General features: G+C 36.3%; 2 protein-coding genes across 3 annotated transcripts in view; one reads left to right on the top strand and one right to left on the bottom strand.

Moving 5' to 3' along the window:
- Positions 1-17,926, top strand: part of LOC131663860 (BTB/POZ domain-containing protein Tiwaz) — a 28,365-nt gene extending 10,439 nt beyond the window's left edge. The window contains exons 2-5 of one of the 2 annotated variants that reach the window (XM_058934570.1): positions 5,883-5,969; positions 7,161-7,367; positions 14,980-15,185; positions 15,562-17,926. In XM_058934570.1, coding sequence (XP_058790553.1) covers positions 5,941-5,969; positions 7,161-7,367; positions 14,980-15,185; positions 15,562-16,094 — 975 coding nt within the window. In that variant the 5' untranslated portion in view covers positions 5,883-5,940 and the 3' untranslated portion in view covers positions 16,095-17,926. Of the gene's footprint in view, positions 1-5,882; positions 5,970-7,148; positions 7,368-14,979; positions 15,186-15,561 lie in introns of both variants that reach the window. The other variant, XM_058934569.1, reaches the window with a different exon arrangement.
- The window catches only part of LOC131664002 (F-box/LRR-repeat protein 7-like), a 44,145-nt gene that overhangs the window by 24,252 nt on the left and 1,371 nt on the right, over positions 1-18,522 (bottom strand). The gene's annotated exons all lie outside the window — the stretch shown is intronic.

The raw sequence follows: 18,522 nt of genomic DNA, 5'->3' as shown, positions 1-18,522 counted from the left end.
TGCCATGCACTAACGCGTGTTTTTAAGGTGCTGAGGATGAAGCTTCTTCTCAATTGTTGACCGATAAGAAATAAAGTCGATTTAGAATTTAAGTAAGCTCTCCGTTGGACAACAGTTAGGATGATCACGGAATGATTTTATCGGTTATCTAAAATTTATTTGTATTACGATGCGAAAAAATAAAATAAAACTAGTTTTCTGGGTTGCGCCAGCGAGAATCTTCAATTTCCTGTTTGGATAGCGCATTTCTTAGCCTTCGGCACTTGTACTTAAGTTTTAGAGAAGTATTTAGGTTTCCACGTAAAACTTGGCTTTGATTTTTCGGTCGATATAATTATAATTTCCAATCGGAGAGCATTGTTTTCTGAAATCCAAGTTTTTACAATCTGGCCTTACTTGACACTAGTCGCAATCGATAAACGACTTAATGATCACCGGTTAAGGATCGAATAAGAAACAGAGCTGAGTGAAACGATTATCCGTTAATCCACGAAAAATAGAAACATGCTTGCTCTCTTACGATATGACGATTGTCGTAAGAAGCTTAGAGAAAAAAATATAATACTTATTTGTCGACGTGTAAGATTTCTCTTTGAAATTAAACTATATTTAACGTAAATAAATAAATTAATAGTAATGTATAACACTCACTTATATATAGTGTTTAAAACTTTTCTTTTGACAGATAATTCCTAGCCATGCATCTGTGGTAAAAAATCTTTTCTTCGGAATATGTTTTCGAAAATGAGTCGTGAAATTATTTAATTGTAAATTATTAATTGATTTTTATTTGGAAACTTTGCGCACATAAAAATCAAAGTAAAAATCTAAGGCAGCAAATAAAAAATGTATAAAGTCCATTTTTCAGAAAATTTGAAATCCAATGAACTTTTTTGTTCATAAAGAATTCATAAATAGTTTCGTTACAAAACAAGCATTCATCAAACTCCGTTTTTGACATAGACTATTCAATTTTGTTGAAATACATTACTGCGGTGATATTAAAATTACTATTTTTAGAATGTTGACAAATTTTCGTACGATTTGGTAACAATGATTCGATTATTCGAGAACAATATAAAACGATACTTGAATTTTCTCGAAAATTTTGTCTAGTTACTCAAAAAATATCTCGACCAATAAATAACGAATGTGTAAAACAAGCGGAAAATGAAACACTTGCAAAACTACGTGAAACCGACGTAAAACCTGACTGCTATAGAAGCCTTGCGCGCCCACTAGCAGTGCAACAAGACAAGCGAAACATATTGAGTCTTTACGGTCCGTAGAGTCATTTTGAACTGTCAAAGGGCCGTGAGAGAGATAGAGAGAGAGAGAGAAGGGTTTTTCTCGCTTGCAACCATAAAACGGCCGTATAATCGACTTGTGCGCCCGCAAGGACAATTTACCGTGCACTCGAGCGAAACTGGCTTTCCTATAGCACGGCGCTCCGGCAGTTTTGTTCTCTAGGCACTTTGGATCCATATATACATCGTAAGGGTACTATCGAAGATTTTTATGCTAATTACTGCCAAACAAACATGATTCAACCAATTTTAATTTCAGTAACATATTCAAGTCTGATTAGAATTTCCTCGAAGAGAAAAGGGTGGGGTAAATTATTATAGACTTACTTTAAAGCTTTCTTAATAGATTCCACAACATAAAAGAAATAATTTATTTTGATTTTCATGAACAAAAAACTCTCATGTATAGATGTACGTGTAACAACGCGGATAAAGAATCAAGCAAAGGAGCTCACCACGACTACCACGACTGCTACCACGACGCGATAGTAATATATATTCCACCTCTCAAAGCATATAATAAGAATAAATGACGCGAGTCGTAAAAGCGAAAAACGAATGATTGGTAATCGATTGGATATTATCGGTATAGCGCTAAGATTTTGTAATGAGCCTTGCGGCAACTACATATACTTATATGGGAATATACTCGATTCACATCTACTTATACCGTCAAATAACGTATGCGAATTTCTGGTAGTCGCGAGGCGCGTTTTTCATTCCGCAGAACAACATATTAAATCAAATTCGTTGCACAAACAAAAATGATTGTTGAACAAGGAAATGCACTGGAACGCACGCACGTGCACATTCTCTCGGGGTTATATCAAACTTTGCGTGCATGTCTATATTCGAAAAAATCTGCCACCCACGCATCGACAACACACCCACTCGTACGCCTATTCAAGCACGCAATAACGTGACGCATCCGAGTTGCTTTATTACCACGCTGACTTTGAAAGATACGTTGCTGTTTGAAGTGAGATTTGACGATGAATTTTTCGAATTGCAGTGGCTGAATTCTTTTCTTCGCGAGAGTTCGTAATTGAACATTATATACTTAGCAGGAAAATTATTGATAATTCAAGAAATGTGCAAACGAAGACAAGTAAATAAGTAGTTAATTACTTTTTCACTTTGAGTAAATTATTATATAATATTTTTTTATCACATTAATTTCTACCTAGTTCCAACCTCATAATGTAAATTAACTTTATGATTTTATAACGCTCCTATGCTTGAACAAATATTTATTTTGAATGATGATATTATGTTGTATTAAATTGAGGAAATAAATAAATAATTTACCGACTTTTCTCGACAGATATTTCCGCAATCTGTTCTTCTGGGTTGGTGAAGATCCAATAGAAATGTTCTGTCAATTGTTGAAAATCTCAATTTGTCTGTAATGAACATTATGCGAGTGTTTCAATAGTCTGTCATATGAATAGAGTATAGAATAAATGAATAACAAACAAACGTAAAACGAAAAACTAGAACAGATATATGCAAAAGAAACGACGAGAGACAAAAAGGGTTCCGATAATCGCATATAACGAAATTATATCCATTCGACCCAAAACCGCAGCAGAAATTGCCTTGGCAAAACAATTGAAGCTCACTCGGATGTAATTTACAGACCACCAAAGCATGATGAAATTCCACCTGGCCGAATCGAAAAATAATCATTTCCGCATTGTTTTCTATTTTGGCATTTACCAATCGACGTCTGGAAATTTATTAGAAGTAAACCGTCATTGGTATATATAGCGTGTATTGATTTTACGCGCATGGTGGCTGGTTTAATATCGCAACTACATAGAGAATAATAATTCAATCTATATGTATTGACGACGTAAAACAGTTTTCACTTCGAGTAATTAGTTAACGGTCTGGCTCGGCTTATAAAGAGTATATCCAATCGGAACTCAAGATCACGCTGTAAATCGACATTTTTTTCGTTTCGTCTATAAACTTACGCGAGTGAAAGTTGCTGCTGCATGCGCGCGCTATATATTTGAATGCGTGCGCTACCGGGTTTTGCATTCACGCACTACTCTTTTTGTATGTCCAATTATCCATTGCTGTACACTTTTTTTATTAGTTTTCTTCTGGAAAAATCCTCTCGACACTTCTAGTAGAATTTCGAGCCAAAATACTCCATAATACAGCGAAGACAAACAATAAGCAAAAATGCGGAAATCCAGAATATTCGCGCAGAGTGATAAAGTTTTGCACAGTATATTTATGAAAGTGTGCAGGATATATAAAGTATAGGTGGAGCCTATGACCCCGCGAGCGCGCACAGCAGATCCGCATACAATCCCCATTTCCTCGGGCGATTTCAATTTTCAAGTGGGCGCGCACTTGAACGAAGGAAAATTAGGTGGATTTAATACGCTTCGGGGCCAGTAGCCAAGATTTTTTTATTTATTCTTCTTGTATTCTTTTGTTTTTGCGAATTGGTTTACTGCGCGTCGAGTTTCACTTGCGGGTTTTCAATTTAATTATCTTCTCCATATATACGAAAAAAATGAACTATATCAGCGCAACAGTGTCGATTATTATTATTATTATTTTTATTATCAGAGAGGATCCTTAGTATATGAGCTAAGCCTGATATTGCGCTATATTAACACATCTATCATGGTACATATGCAACATGCGTGGTATATATTATTGAATTGTAATTCAATTTTTGTGAATTGCGGTGAAGGTATCTAAAGGCCTGTATTTGAATCATAATAGAACCCCAGAGGAATAACGTTGTAATCACTGAGATTACTAAAATTATACAAAACTGTGTATGCCAATTACTTATTAAGGGTGCATACAAAAAAGGCGAAAGAAAGCATGTTACAGAATATTTCGGTGGCATAGTATTTCAAAACTACATACCTTTCCAGCTGTTATGATGTCTGCGACGATTATCCTGCTATATCGCAAAGGATTTAATCGCATCTTTCATTTGATAATATTAGAAAACTTTCCACGATACTTAGACTACGAGCTATTTCCATTGTAAGAATCACGTAGGTAACTATGAAAAACTTAGCCAGATTGTCTCGATAACATTATCGTAAGCATTACAATATCAGTATCAGTATATTAGTGGCACGCTACGAGCATCTCGATCTATCGTGAAAATGAAAAAGTCTCGCAAACAAAAGCTCGCTCGCGCAGGCAAGATCTCCATACTTATTCAAAACCTCGCAGACCAATATCGCGAAGCTTGAAATGACGGTTCACAGCTCTGCGGCATCGCACAGCGATCAGAACAAAAGCAACAGCGCGAGAAGAAGGAATATAAAAAAGAGAGATGCCTCGGCTATATGTTTATAATGCTTTATCGCACTCGCCTATAAATCTAAATACGAACTGTGCAGGTAAATGCGCCAGGCTTATATATCAGATCGTCCATCTCTCTCTTCGGCATATAAGTTGGTGCTTGCGGCTCATATGCGATGCCAATGTCCGCGGGCCAACAGCCGCTGGAGAATCGCGCTAGTCTATAATAGTTTATCGCTCTCGAGCGTTTCCTTGCGAACGCGCCTAAGCGCTCCACATCCATTTCTATCGACAGTTTTTTTCACTTCTTTTCACCAGGAACTTTGTTGCGCTTTGCGCCGCGGTCGATCGATTTTTCCATGGAAGATGTTTTTAACGTTGGCGTGGGTTGGCTACGTCGCTTTTACGAATTCAACTCGGAAAGCTTCGTACACCAGATTGAATTACTCGAATCGAGGAGCGTAACTTCAGTAACTGATGCATACCATAATTGATAGAACGCCTTTTCACATTTAGAGTTGTATTTTAGTTGTATCGTAACTCAATTTTGAAGAAAAAGAAGTTCAAGAAATAACTGACTATTTAAGCGATAAAAACGAATTGCGCTGAATGAAAAATACGAAATTCGAGAGTGAAAATATTGATTGGGATTCGAAAAGACTGAAATGAATTTTTTTTATGTACACAATAAACAAATCAGTTGACTCCCTTCAGTTCCAACGAATTTTTTTTCTTTTTACATAAAATTCATTAACCGACTCAATCGAATCGACGTTATTATTATTATTTTAGTACTTCTAAACAATTACGTTGATTGTCTTTTGATTTATCTTTTACTTTTTATCGAGAGTTAATTTGCACGATCCCATGCAGTTGTTCTCGAAAATCAGTTAACGAAATTATTTTACTGCGTCATCTCATTGACCTACTGATACAAATTTCAATGATCAATTAATTACCAAGATAGCATCATTTATAACAACGCGTTTCTCAATGAAAGTCCATGCAAGATAATTTGCTGCGCTTTGAGAAAATGAAATACGTCCAATATATTTATTTCGCTACAATTTACCATGCAATACATCTAATTATATAATTTGCTGTCATAAAACACAAAAATATGTATATTTACGAAGGTAGCTCTTAGTGTAATAAAAAAGAAAAGGTATTAAGCTCCAAACTACACGTAGTGCAAAGGCGAAATGAGAAAATGGTTTGTTTAAGGCACTGTAAATGACGAAATAGTCGGGATGTATTAACATTGCCAAACATGAACTCTGATTGCAGGCGGAAATGTGAGGCCGACGGGAAGGACGCGAAAGCAGAGCTGACGGCACAACGCAATATGTTCCCTAGCGCTCAAATTAAAATGAGGTAGGTGCGCACACTCACGCCTTTACATACTTGCATACGCTATCTCACGAATATTCACGAGACTATATTGAAATCACTCGTTTATTCGAACAATATACGGGATTCTTTAAACATATGTATTTCAATTTTTTTTTTCTCTTTCAGCAATATTTATTTTCATTAGATTTGCCTGAAGCGAAGTAAATTGAAATAAACTTTAGCGAAACGACCTACTATAACAACATAAACGTGTTAGGATCTAATAAATAATATTAAAAAGCAATTATGTATTTCATTACTAGATGGAAATATTTATATTCTATTTTGAAGAAATGCTGCTATAAAATAATCTTATTTTACCGATTATGCGACAAAATAGAAGTATATTACGTCGATAGTTGAAATGTATAATATTCTTGAACAAAAAATTACAGCCCTTTATATTTATTTTTCTTTTAAATCGCAATCAAAGTGGTGTAATTAATATTAATGCTTTTTTCTTATATGACGTTTTACGCAATTGAAAATGCTACATTCTCTGAGTTGATAAAATTTGTAGAATAATACACTAATTCGAATAAATGGGACACGTTTTTCTCGCTGCCAAAAATTGGACTTGTAATTTAATTTTTATCTTTTTAATGAAAAATGTCAGTAATACTCCCATTAAATTGGCTTATGTTAACTGGGTTTACAAGCCAGTGTCAAATGCAAAACTTTTATTCTGCAATTGCAATAGTGAACCAATAAAGTTATTCAACTACAGTATAATAAACTTATAGAAACAACACGAATATATCTTTAATGTCAGTAGAAGAATAAATTCTATTACTATTTCTTGGCCGATTCTTTAATACGGAAAAGCCTGCACTTAAAAAGACATTATCAAATATAATGGCGCATTCAATTTACCTTCTAATTCTACGAATTAAAAATTTCAAATTATATAATATTGCAAATCAAGCGAAGGCGCAAAATATGAAAATTGTTATTAAAAACAAATATAAATACATAAACGTGATTTTTCTATTCTAACAGTGAACATTTATTTTTCCGTCATAGAACCTACAGGCTTCAGTTAATAAATTTAATAAATTTCATAATTTTTTTCTGAAAAAACTCTAAATAACAAAAAAGAAATACATTCAAATATTAAACAACCGAATACAAAAAATCTAATTGTAGCTAAAATGTGCCAAGTATTTCCATCAGATTGATGTCGCCAAGCAGTTCGCCGGCCACGTCACCCACGATGTCGAACTCGTCGTCGCCAACACCGCCAACACCAGCCGCCATTTCGGCTTACAGCCAAAAGATGACGGGTATCCCATGCGTAGCAGCCGCGTCTCGTTACACTGCACCTGTGCACATCGACGTCGGTGGAACTATCTACACATCTTCCCTCGAAACTCTCACCAAGTAAGTTTATCTTCTATTTTAACGACTTCAACAAGGAGATTAATTCTGCACTGGTTTTTTTTCAAAAGTTCAAACTGCACGCTTTTCATTTTACGATTTTTACATTGCGCGCTATGTTAAAAACTTCAAACTATTTATACCCATTAGCTATTATTTTCTGATGTCCCTTTTCTTGCTCGTGGAACTGCTAAAGCAACGTAAAATCTCTGGTGAATTTTTATACATTAGAACTGCTTATTGGAATTTAATAAAAATACAATAAAAATAACGTCAATCAGATTTCTAATTGAAATTCTATGCCCAAAATAAGTCAGAAACCATAATTTCGCTTAATTTCTTTTACTCGACGTTGATAGATTATTTCTCGATATGATTTGCAGCGTATAGGTGATCATCATTTATCATCTTTTATTAAATTCCAAACAATTATGGAAAATCGTATACGTTTCTTTGAGCTATTTTTGGACTTCTAGTTCGATTTGCGTGGAATGAAAGGTATGACAAACACGAACAGCGGGGACACGCTTAATTTGAAAATTTGGCAAATCCGCGCTTGATTAACGCATTTTTTTTTGTAGAATGATCGCTAGTTGAAAAAATGTCTTAATCATCTTTTACTTATTAAAACTGTTACTTATAAATCGCTGGCCTTAAGTATACTTTCACATGCGCGGCAAGTTAATCATGATTTAGAGAACAATCAACCATATGCAATTACGCCAAAAGGCAATCCGCGAAGCGCGCAACGCATCGATCATCTCTAATACACAACGGCAGCAAGCACGTTGTACACACACACAGCTGAATCTTTTCCATAGCTGAAGCTCGCTAAAGCCAGTTTCTATCCGCGCATTAAAGTGTGCCGATCTAATTAATTAGATATCCGCGGCTACCGCGCGTCCTTGCCACTCATTCCGATCGCTATCGATACGCGCGCGCCCGTCTATGCTTACTTTTGAATTCCAGTCATGGACGAACGTAGGCAAATCGCCGGATGTGAAATTATTAACTTTAACATACATCTATTGCACGTCAGCTACGTTTACATCATTAGTTATTATATTGTTATACGCTGACGTCTAGCAAGTCTTGGAAAATGACGAAAATCGTGCGAACTTACAACTACATTTTTACGGGTTACGCGAATAGCGCGGAATTAATGGAATAATTTCAAGGGAAGGAAATCATTGACTCAAACTTCAGTGTGGTGCGCAATGGCTTAATTAAAACCATTAGGTATTTGAAATATACATGCAATTCATTCGCGGACAATTATCCAGTAATAGCGTTGCTGTCAGGCTTCGATAGGAGACCGGCAAAAATATATATATAAACTTCCTCCATATCGAGTAATGAATAAATTTTCTAGCACGACGGCATTCTAAGCCAATCGCAATGGAGAAAAAGAAAAAGCTAAGCGTGTACGCGCTCAATTCTCTTGCTCGACATGTATATCAGGTTGAATATGTATCTCAGTCATTAGCACCGTTGCCCGATCGCTTTGTCGATTTCTCTATCACGCGGCCTATACTTTTTTCATTTCGCTGCTCGTATTACGTTGCGATAGTAATCGCCTTCCACCGCGTCGCACCACTGCTGCATTCCACTTTGCGAACGTTGCATCGTTTGTTTTTTAATTCCACTTCCGGGAGTGTACATGTGCATGCGGTTTGATTTTTGTTCTTTTGAATTTACATTCAGAGAGACGATAATTTTTTTTTTAATTGCGTAACTTTTACAATTCCAAATTAAATTTGTTTATTTTTCATTTCATTTACTAATCTGAATGTATAAGTTTCTCAAATGACATGTCATTTTCAAACTAATTGCTAATCACAATGGTAATATCACCTGTCAATCAATTTACTCGATGAATTACGTATTCTTCATAATTTTTGGAAAGCTATCACGCTTTGACACGAAAATGTATAAAAAATTTTAATGGCAATAAATATACCGCCCTGATCGACAGTCCATTCGAATAATTCTCCACGAATTAACAAGTCAAACTCAACATATCTAAATACGCACACAATAATTCACAAAAATTTTTTAAAAAACAGAGCGGTACAGTAAAACGCCTTGGGTACGTCGCCGAAAGCAGAGCGCGGCTGCGCGCGGCGGGAGAATCTGAGTGATGTGAGCCGATCGCTCAGAGTTTTCCCAGAGTGAGAGAGAGAGAGAGGAGAGTTCTCGCGCAGTGCAGAAAGTCAGAGATCTGACCTGAGGATCGGCTCTCTGTGCCCTACCAATGGCCTGCGGTAATCACGGCCTCTCTCTCCCTTTCTCTCTCTCTCTCTCTCTCTCTCTCTCTCTCTCTCTCTCTCTCTCTCTGTCTCTCTCTTTTTTTCTCGTCATCCTCCTCCGCCTTTAGGCCTTTTTTTGCCCCGTCCTCTTTCGTTCGTTCGTTGTATTATCGGCTTAATTGTCGCTGTCGATGTGTTTTCGGGCGACGGCCTCAATGATACTTCATACCGACTTGCTGGGGAATCTTCGGTTGTTCCTTTTTCGTTGGTTTGACTTGAGAAGCTCGTAAATTTATAATAGAAAACGAATGAAGATAAATTTATAGTAGAAAACTTAACCGGAGAAGAATTCTGTCCTTTGCAAATGTACTCATCCACGAATTACATTTTATCCTCGAACCAATAAATATCTCAATCAATCTCAAATCCTCGTTCTTCCCAGCGATACATAAAGTTCAAGACTCCTTGCGCGTTTTTACATTGTATATAGTGACATTTTAGCATTGCACGCGATGACTCACGTTTTATGACTCAACGACAATCGATTCTCTCTTTGTTTACAGCTTGTTGTAAAGCACGCACGCTTTCTCGATTTGATCGAGCAATATTGCACATAAGCTGACTGCGAATTAACGACTCAATTCCTTTTATTTACCTTCCACGGCGCACGGTTATATACACAAGTTCGTTAATTATAACATAATTAGCAATCGAGGCGCGCATCGCACACATACTGCAGATCGTAGAGACAAGTCCGCTAAAGTAAATTTGATTTCGAACGTTCCACGTACAATTTCAAATTTCGATGTCATTCAATTGAAATATCCGAAATTGGATATCAGCTGACTTCAGCTCGTCTATTTCCATTGTAGTAGATCATTACATTTTACATGAGCCGTAACAATCAGAAACTATTCACAGCTCCTCTCGCCCCTGGAGCAAGTGACACTCAGAAAAAAGTAGCCCGCGGGGCAAAGTCACGTAGCGCGTATAAAACCAAACGCGAGAAACGAGATATGGAGTAGGCATTAATCTCGATAAAGCTTTCTCAACTCGTGAATGCGCGCGCGCGAGAGAGAGAGAGAGAGAGAGAGAGAGAGGGCGAAAAGGCACAGAGCGCATGCTAATTTTCGCGCATTGTTTCTCTCTCGCTGGATGAAGAAGAAGAAGAAGAAGTAGAAGAAGAAGAAGCAGCAGACGCGTTAGGCCGCGCTGCACTCTCTCCACCCTCGCTCGCGCAAAAGCCTTATCTCGGGCGTGTGGCGCGTGCGTTTTATGTATATGCAAGTGGTATATAAGCCTTGGGGATACGGTTCCCATGGCCTCCTCCTCCACCTCCTCGCGCCCCTCTGCGCCGCCGATAGCGCACAATAATGACGGTCTGGCTTCTCGCGCGCGCGCCTGCAGCTTTTTCACCAAGTCGTGGGACCAATTTTTTCCTTCCTCTCCTCCCTTTGTAGCCAGATTCGAGAAATATATGTAGATGTTGAAGGGGAGAACGAGGAGGAGGTAGCAAGACAAGTGTTCGACGATTAATGCTGATGAGCTGTGCGCTGCTGTGATGACGTACGGCCTTACATTGGGATCTGGGAAATATTTAGTGAGGCTCTTACTGTGCGAGAGGTCAAGGGATATGTACTTAGTGGGCAGTTTACCAATTGCGATGAGTTACAACTTGGTGCAGAGCAAGTGCATCGATTACTGCCACGTTAAGGAGTACTTTTAATTTATAGCTGCTTGTAATAAAGGATGCAAAAAACGTTTACGGTTTACATCTGGATGACCGAGACTTTTACAAAGATCATACAATCGATTTCATAATCATCTTTTGAAGTTAATACAGAAAAATTTGACTGGCCGATATTCGACCGCTGTTTCTATTATCCCGAAAACTCTTAGCCTATTATGCAACGACTCGAATTTTAATTGTATTTTGTACAGAAGCATTCAACGTCAATTTGAATTAGTTTTAGCGAGTTACTTAGTTCTAGATCATGGATAGCGCAAAGATGATGACAAACATGCTCGAATACGGAGGGAGGGAGGTTGTTGCGTGCACTTACCCTACATATCCATCAAGATTTTCATGCGTGACTTTCACGCGAAAATTTATCCAGCTTACAAATGACTTGAATCCACGAGTCTTTTCGCAAAGCTTTGTCATCTCTTAATATTTTTTTCATTCTATTTTTATACTTTCGCATTTCTTGCTGATTAGAACTTCCCTCGTGTTGTTTCTATGCTATAGGCGATTATCTCAGTCTCGCATTGACTTTCTAGCTAATCAATATAAAAACGCAAAAAATTAATCTCTGACTATTGTGGTAATTCGTTTTTTAATAAAAACATTTTCGTGTAAGTCATTAGATATCGAAAGCTACTGTCAAACTAACTTGATCATGTAATGTCGATAAGGTATTATTATCAAAAACGGTTGCACATAATTAAAATTTAGAACCAGCAGCAAGTATAAATTTTTTTGCGAACTAAAGGAATTGTATATTGTTATTCGACTAGAGCTATATAATATAATCAATACATCCCGATAATAGAAAATACTTTCGGAAAAAAACAAACTCATACCAACTCGGTTATTAATTACAACTACATAATATTGCGATTTACGTAATATCATACGCAAAAATACATATCAGATTGATATTTTAGGTTGCTCTCGGAAACGCAATTTTCACTTTTTATAAACGGCGATATTATGACCCAAAGTACCTATTTTCTAACAGTAGCACAATAGAGAGATCAATAATTAAGTGTAAACGTTTACCGATTAAATATTTTTCCTATACAATCCATATCTATCACTTTCATTTTAACAGCCAAACCTATACAACACACTTTCAAGATGGATTATAAAGTTGAACGGAATATAGAAAGTATAGACAATATAATCGCTTTTATCTAAATAAGTAAGTGCACTTTATGCGATCTCAACGATAGAATTAACAATTACCATTGTTTGAAAAATGATTAATTTCTATGAGGGTTAATTTAGCAGAGTATCAATTTAATAACTGCAATTACGATCGCAAACTTACATTTCAATATTACGAAACGAGATTGCATATGCTTAGCAAAATATTACAATGTTTAATTTAACAATGTTTGCGAAAAAAACTAAAAATCTCTGAGGGACAGGCGTCGTTTAAAACGATAGACCTCGAAGAGAAAAAGGGAGAAGATTCGAGCCTTTAAGGACAGTCATGAGAAAAAAATTTGAGCAAGACAGTGCTAACTGTTCGACATATGTATCGCACGCGCGATTGAGTCGTCGGACTTCGCGTGTGAGAAAAAATGCGAACAGTTGCCTGCGGAGCTGCTGATGTGATGGATATCGTTTACCCAAACATCGGAATGCTGTGCGGACTCGAGTTATGCGAAACGATGTTTATTATATTATACGTTAATTTGTAGAAGAAGAAAACTGTTATCACAAGAAAATTACTTATTCATGAATAGCTAATAAGCAACAATTTTACATACTGGCTGATTGAAGCTGTAAGAATCGTCAAATAAATATAAAACTTTGTAAATTCAGTCATGTGCCATGATTGCGCCACAAAATTAATCTTTAAACATCAAAACCTTCATAAGACTCATTTTTTTAATAAAACTCACTGCGATCGCACGTATTCCATATCTTCCCCCCCCCCCCCTTTTTCCAATTTACAACAATCGAGCGCTAGCCGAGTCACATTTGAACGCTTTCTTCGCGGATGCGAAAGTTAATGACGACAAACATTGCGCGCATCGAGATCGTCGGTCGAAAAAGAAACAAATTAAAAATTGGTTGCTTCCCGTCGACAGATGGAAAAAAAGGTTTCGGAAGCGTCGAATTGCCGCGCGTGTAAATGGTGAAATCGTTGAAACGCGCCAAATGACAGAGTTCGGCGTGAAAATCGTGATCGTGCATTCAAAAGAAACGACGAGAACTAATTGCAGCGAGTAAAACTTCACGATTTTTTCGCGTGCGGGTATAATAAAACTTGCCTCGCGGACGATTATCAGTTTGTTATTTTTTGGTGTACCATGTAAGTTCGGCAACCCCCGCGGGAAAGGTGTAAAAATCCCCGTTGATGTACAGCATGTCGTTATAGTTAAGAAAATACAGTGTATTGTTAACCCTATATCGGTAAAACTTCGGCAGCTGCGCGGAGTACAGGTGGCGATAAAACATAAACCCGGCAGCAATCACCTGCTTTCAGAAAATCTATATAATCTCGCTCGCTCGTTAAATCATCTTGCAGAGCGTACAGGAGCACAGAAAAAAGTGATCTCAGTGGGTTAGTATTTTGAGATCTTATTTTTCACAAACTCGCGATAAAATCAATGAGTTAATTTTGTATTTTTGTATTTATTGATTTCAAATATTTACAACATCATATTATACAGATTAACATTGTACAACATTGTATTTCGCACAGTTGTAGATACAGTTGTACATGGAGTCGGATATACTTAAAACTAGAATTTTGTAATATATATAATAAAACAATTTGATACATCAAAAATGCCGCGGAAGCTTAAATGTATCCAAAGAAGTTTTAATTAGATTAGTGACGAAAGACGAACTTCGCGCGCTTTTATCTTCTTTGTCATTTATTGCTATATTACTTAACATAAATAATTTGTTATAAAGATGAATTTTTCAATTTTTCTACAAAACACATACCACCGAAAAAAATATTAGTAAAACAGTTACACGTTTTCAAAATCATGATTTGTCATATCGAAAACTGCAATAATAGATAATCTTTTAGTTCTTTTCAACTATCGGATCAAATTATTATTAAACGTTTATCATACTATTTGAATAAATATTGCGGCATTACATTTCAATCTTATACATTCAAAAACTTGATTATCAATTAGTAATAGAATATAATTGAAACAGTTTCAGAACATAACTTCTTGTTTTAGCGAAATGATTTACTCGCTCGTAGTTTCATAAAAGTAGTGTTAAAATAATAACGTTGCAGACTACTTTTTTACTTCCATTATCTTTAAAATGATCCATGTCAACTATTATCAATTGAATTTTAATTACTAAAATTTCATCTCGAAACCATAATTTACACATTTATTTACCGCCACACAACTTGATCATAGGTTGGCCAATCAGATCACGAAAAAATGCTGCAACATGACACTCATCACTTAAATGTATATATATATATAATAAAAATAAAATAAATAAATAAAATAAATATAATAATAATAATAATAATAATAATGATAATAAATGAGGGGAAGGGGATTATAAAGGGATAGCGCATGTGATTTCAGTCGACAATTTGAATAAAAAGCGATTATCGTTGTCTAATGTAGAATTTTTTTAAATTTGTTTTCAGGTATCCAGATTCGAGGCTAGCAAAGTTATTCAACGGCAGTATTCCAATAGTGTTGGACTCGCTAAAACAGCACTACTTCATCGACAGGGACGGTGGAATGTTCCGACACATACTAAATTTCATGCGGAACTCGCGACTACTGATACCTGACAATTTCGCCGATCTTGATCTGTTACTGGAGGAAGCTCGATACTTCGACATTGCTCGTAAGTGCTTTTGTTGCTTTTGAATATCGAGTAAAAGACATTAGAAATGAGAAGATAGTTTTTTTCAAAATGAATATTACTATTTAGAAGTCTGCGTGAAAGTTTTTTATAGTAAAAAATACATTATATTGTTTTTAGTTGAAATTCTTTCTACTTGAACATTTTTATTCAAATGTAGACACAACTGCCTAAAATAAGAAAAGTTCAGTCCTATACTTCAATTAAAAATATTAAGAAATAGCTTTTTCAATTTCTTGAGATAAAATATTTTAATCTCTTTAGTTGATGGAAAATGTGTTTAACTATAATACCATTGCCACACGCTTAAACAGCAAAGCGCCTGCATTCTAATTTCATAAGATGAATGTCTTTGCAGCGATGATCCGACAATTAGAACAAATGAAGAAAGAGCGCATAAAGAACGGTGGCAGTCCATTATCGAGCACGCCAAGCCCACCACCAGATCAGCAGACGTCACTGAATCGACGCGACGCAACAGGAAGCAGCGCGAGTGGTATAAGCAACAATATCGGTCGCTCGACGCCAACCAATTCTCAACAGGACACCAAACTCCGAGCCGAGACTTACGAATGCGTTGCGCTGCACGTGAGTCCGGATCTCGGCGAACGCGTTATGCTGTCGGGTGGTCGGACGCTCCTCGATGAGGTTTTTCCGGAAACCACGCAGGCTGTGCTCGAAGCAAGATCCGGCGTCGCTTGGCACCAACAAGATGCACGCCATGTCATTAGATTTCCATTGAATGGTTACTGTAAATTGAATAGTGTTCAGGCCATCACGAGGTTACTAAATGCTGGTTTCAGGGTTGTTGCGAGTAACGGCGGTGGTGTCGAGGGCCAACAATTTTCCGAGTATTTGTTTGTTAGGCAATCTTCGGGCAACAATACCTGACGGAGCGAGGTCTTTAATCGGTATTGCAAACAACGAAAAATCGATGATGTGCTCAGGATTAGACGAAACAAGGACGAGTGAATAAATTATTTTCATTTTGTGATAGCTTTCTGATTTTTTCTCTACACAGAGCTTGTTGCAGTAACTGATTGTTTCAAAAGAAAAATTGAACAGCAAGACGAAAATATAAGAATTGAATTTAGGATGACAATATTATACACATCAATTTCACGTGTAGATTCGTCGTTCATCAAATGAATATAACGTCGTTTCAAACGAGGAGAACGAAATTGTAATATATTGATTGACTTTCGATTCGACTAAGTTTGATTTGATTGAAAGTCTGCGCTGGAATTCTCGAGGGAAAAACGGATAATATTATATATAGTACATTTCCAAACATCGCTTCACCTTCATACCCAGTGCGTATTTACCACTAGATATTATTTATTTTATTCTATTCTATTTTTTGCACTTTATATTATATTTTATTATATGAAAGCTTCAATATCATTCTTTCCTACGCCTTTCCTTCATAGTTGACAATGTTAATTTGTGTTAAGTGTTTTCTTTCGAGTTGATTTTGCGACTGTTTTACGTGATACTCGTCATTTTTACTTACTACAGACGTTATCATATGTACAATATGTCATGTAAATGAGGAATTAAATTAGCTTATAAATATAACACCATTTTTGTAATATTTGCTAACTTGATCTACATAAAGTATATATGTAAATTTAGCTTCATAGTTGTACGTGGTGCTCGGCGCAAATTTTTGTTAAAACTATCAAACATACGTTGGATGAAAAATTTGATTCGAACAATACGGTCAATAATTAATGAAGCTTGTGTATGAAATTACTGTATTATTATCAATGTATGAAGTTACTCTTTGGAAGCGCACTATATACTTATGTAAATATTCAATAATTAAGAGGTTTCTAAGTTTCGATCAAAAGAAAATTCAAAACAACGAAATAAATTATTCATTGTTATCTCCAAAATATAAAATAATAAAATCTTGATCTCATGCAGGCTTGCTCCGTAAAACATTACAACAGAGCATAGATATTAAATAACTTTATTGGTCTTTGTATTGAAAAAAATGCATTTGTTTTATACATATACTATAAAAAGAGGAAAAAATATAGCTTTAAGCGTAATTTTAATGATTAAGTGGAAAGGTATAAATAAGTATAATATAAACGACAAATCCTGAAAGATATACATTGTAATTATGATAAAGATTTATCGTAATAAAAGGAAATTTCGTTTATAGCTGTACATGTGCGAACGTCCTCTTTTTTTGTTTTTTGCCGTTTCTTCGCAAATTGCAGATGGATTTGCGATTTCTAATAAATATAGATAGAGTCAAAGATGACGTTGAGAAAAATAGTATCATAACGAATAACCCGCCGAACTTCTAAGTATTGGTCCAAAAGCTGTCCATTGGCTGCATTGCTAAAAACAATTCAAAATCCATTGCATCCACAAAACTCGAGAGAAAGCGAAAAGAAAAAGAAGAAAAGAGAAAGAAGAGAGAGACAGAGAGAATCCAAGCAGCCCTGAGGCTAGAACATTAGCACAAGCAGCGAGGGAATAAAGCTCGCAGGCGTTGCAGGAACGTCGTAGCCTGAGGGCCGGCAAATAGGTCGTCATGGCAACGCGGCGTCGGCGCCGCCGCCGCCGCTGAACTCAATATCCGCGTGCGCGCTTTCGTTCTCTCACTATGTGTGTGTATACTGGAACCCCTCAAGCCTTTTTGTACCATGCCCCAGGCTGTCATCTCGGGTGAACGCTGCTGATTATATTCCATTTCTGGTTATGACTCCTCGGGCTAAAAAAACATCGATCCGACAGCGCCCGGCTGTATATTTATATTTTTTTTCTGGCCAATATACAGTCGCACGCGAACATTTGCTAAAATTATTGTTATTATAGGCTCGCATCGCTCCCTTCAATATTATAAACGTTGCATGATCAATTGGCAAAAGTAACGCTCTTGTGGATAAAGCGAGCGTCAGTGTTGGCTTTTCGTGAGTTGATTCTGTATGCTTATAATGGAATGATTTTATTGAAAAGCGGTGTAACAATAAACCTTGTACACTATCCGGACTATTAATTCGCGAAGTCCAAAATTCAAATTATTTTTGAATATCGAAGTGCTTCTCTTTGCCGAGTTGCGGGGGCATAACTTGTCAAAAAAGCCCTTGACCTAACCTCAGTTAGTAGTCAAACGTAATTCGGATTTTGAACTTCGTGGATTGCGAATCAATGTTCGGTCAGGATAATTTTTTTTATAAGTCAGTAGACTAAAATATATTTCTTTTCAAAATATTTACGATAACTTAGATTGTAGAAGGTTCCAAAAAGAAATAAAAGCTGAAACTTTGAATCTCAAGAATTCAAAAATTGAAAACAGTTT

This window comes from Phymastichus coffea, unplaced genomic scaffold (genome assembly GCF_024137745.1).
Source record: "Phymastichus coffea isolate CEN01 unplaced genomic scaffold, Cenicafe_Pcof_1.1 PCOF00039, whole genome shotgun sequence".
Classification (NCBI taxonomy): domain Eukaryota; kingdom Metazoa; phylum Arthropoda; class Insecta; order Hymenoptera; family Eulophidae; genus Phymastichus; species Phymastichus coffea.
Note: the sequence above shows the minus strand (reverse complement) of the source record. Positions and strands in the feature narration are given on the sequence as shown.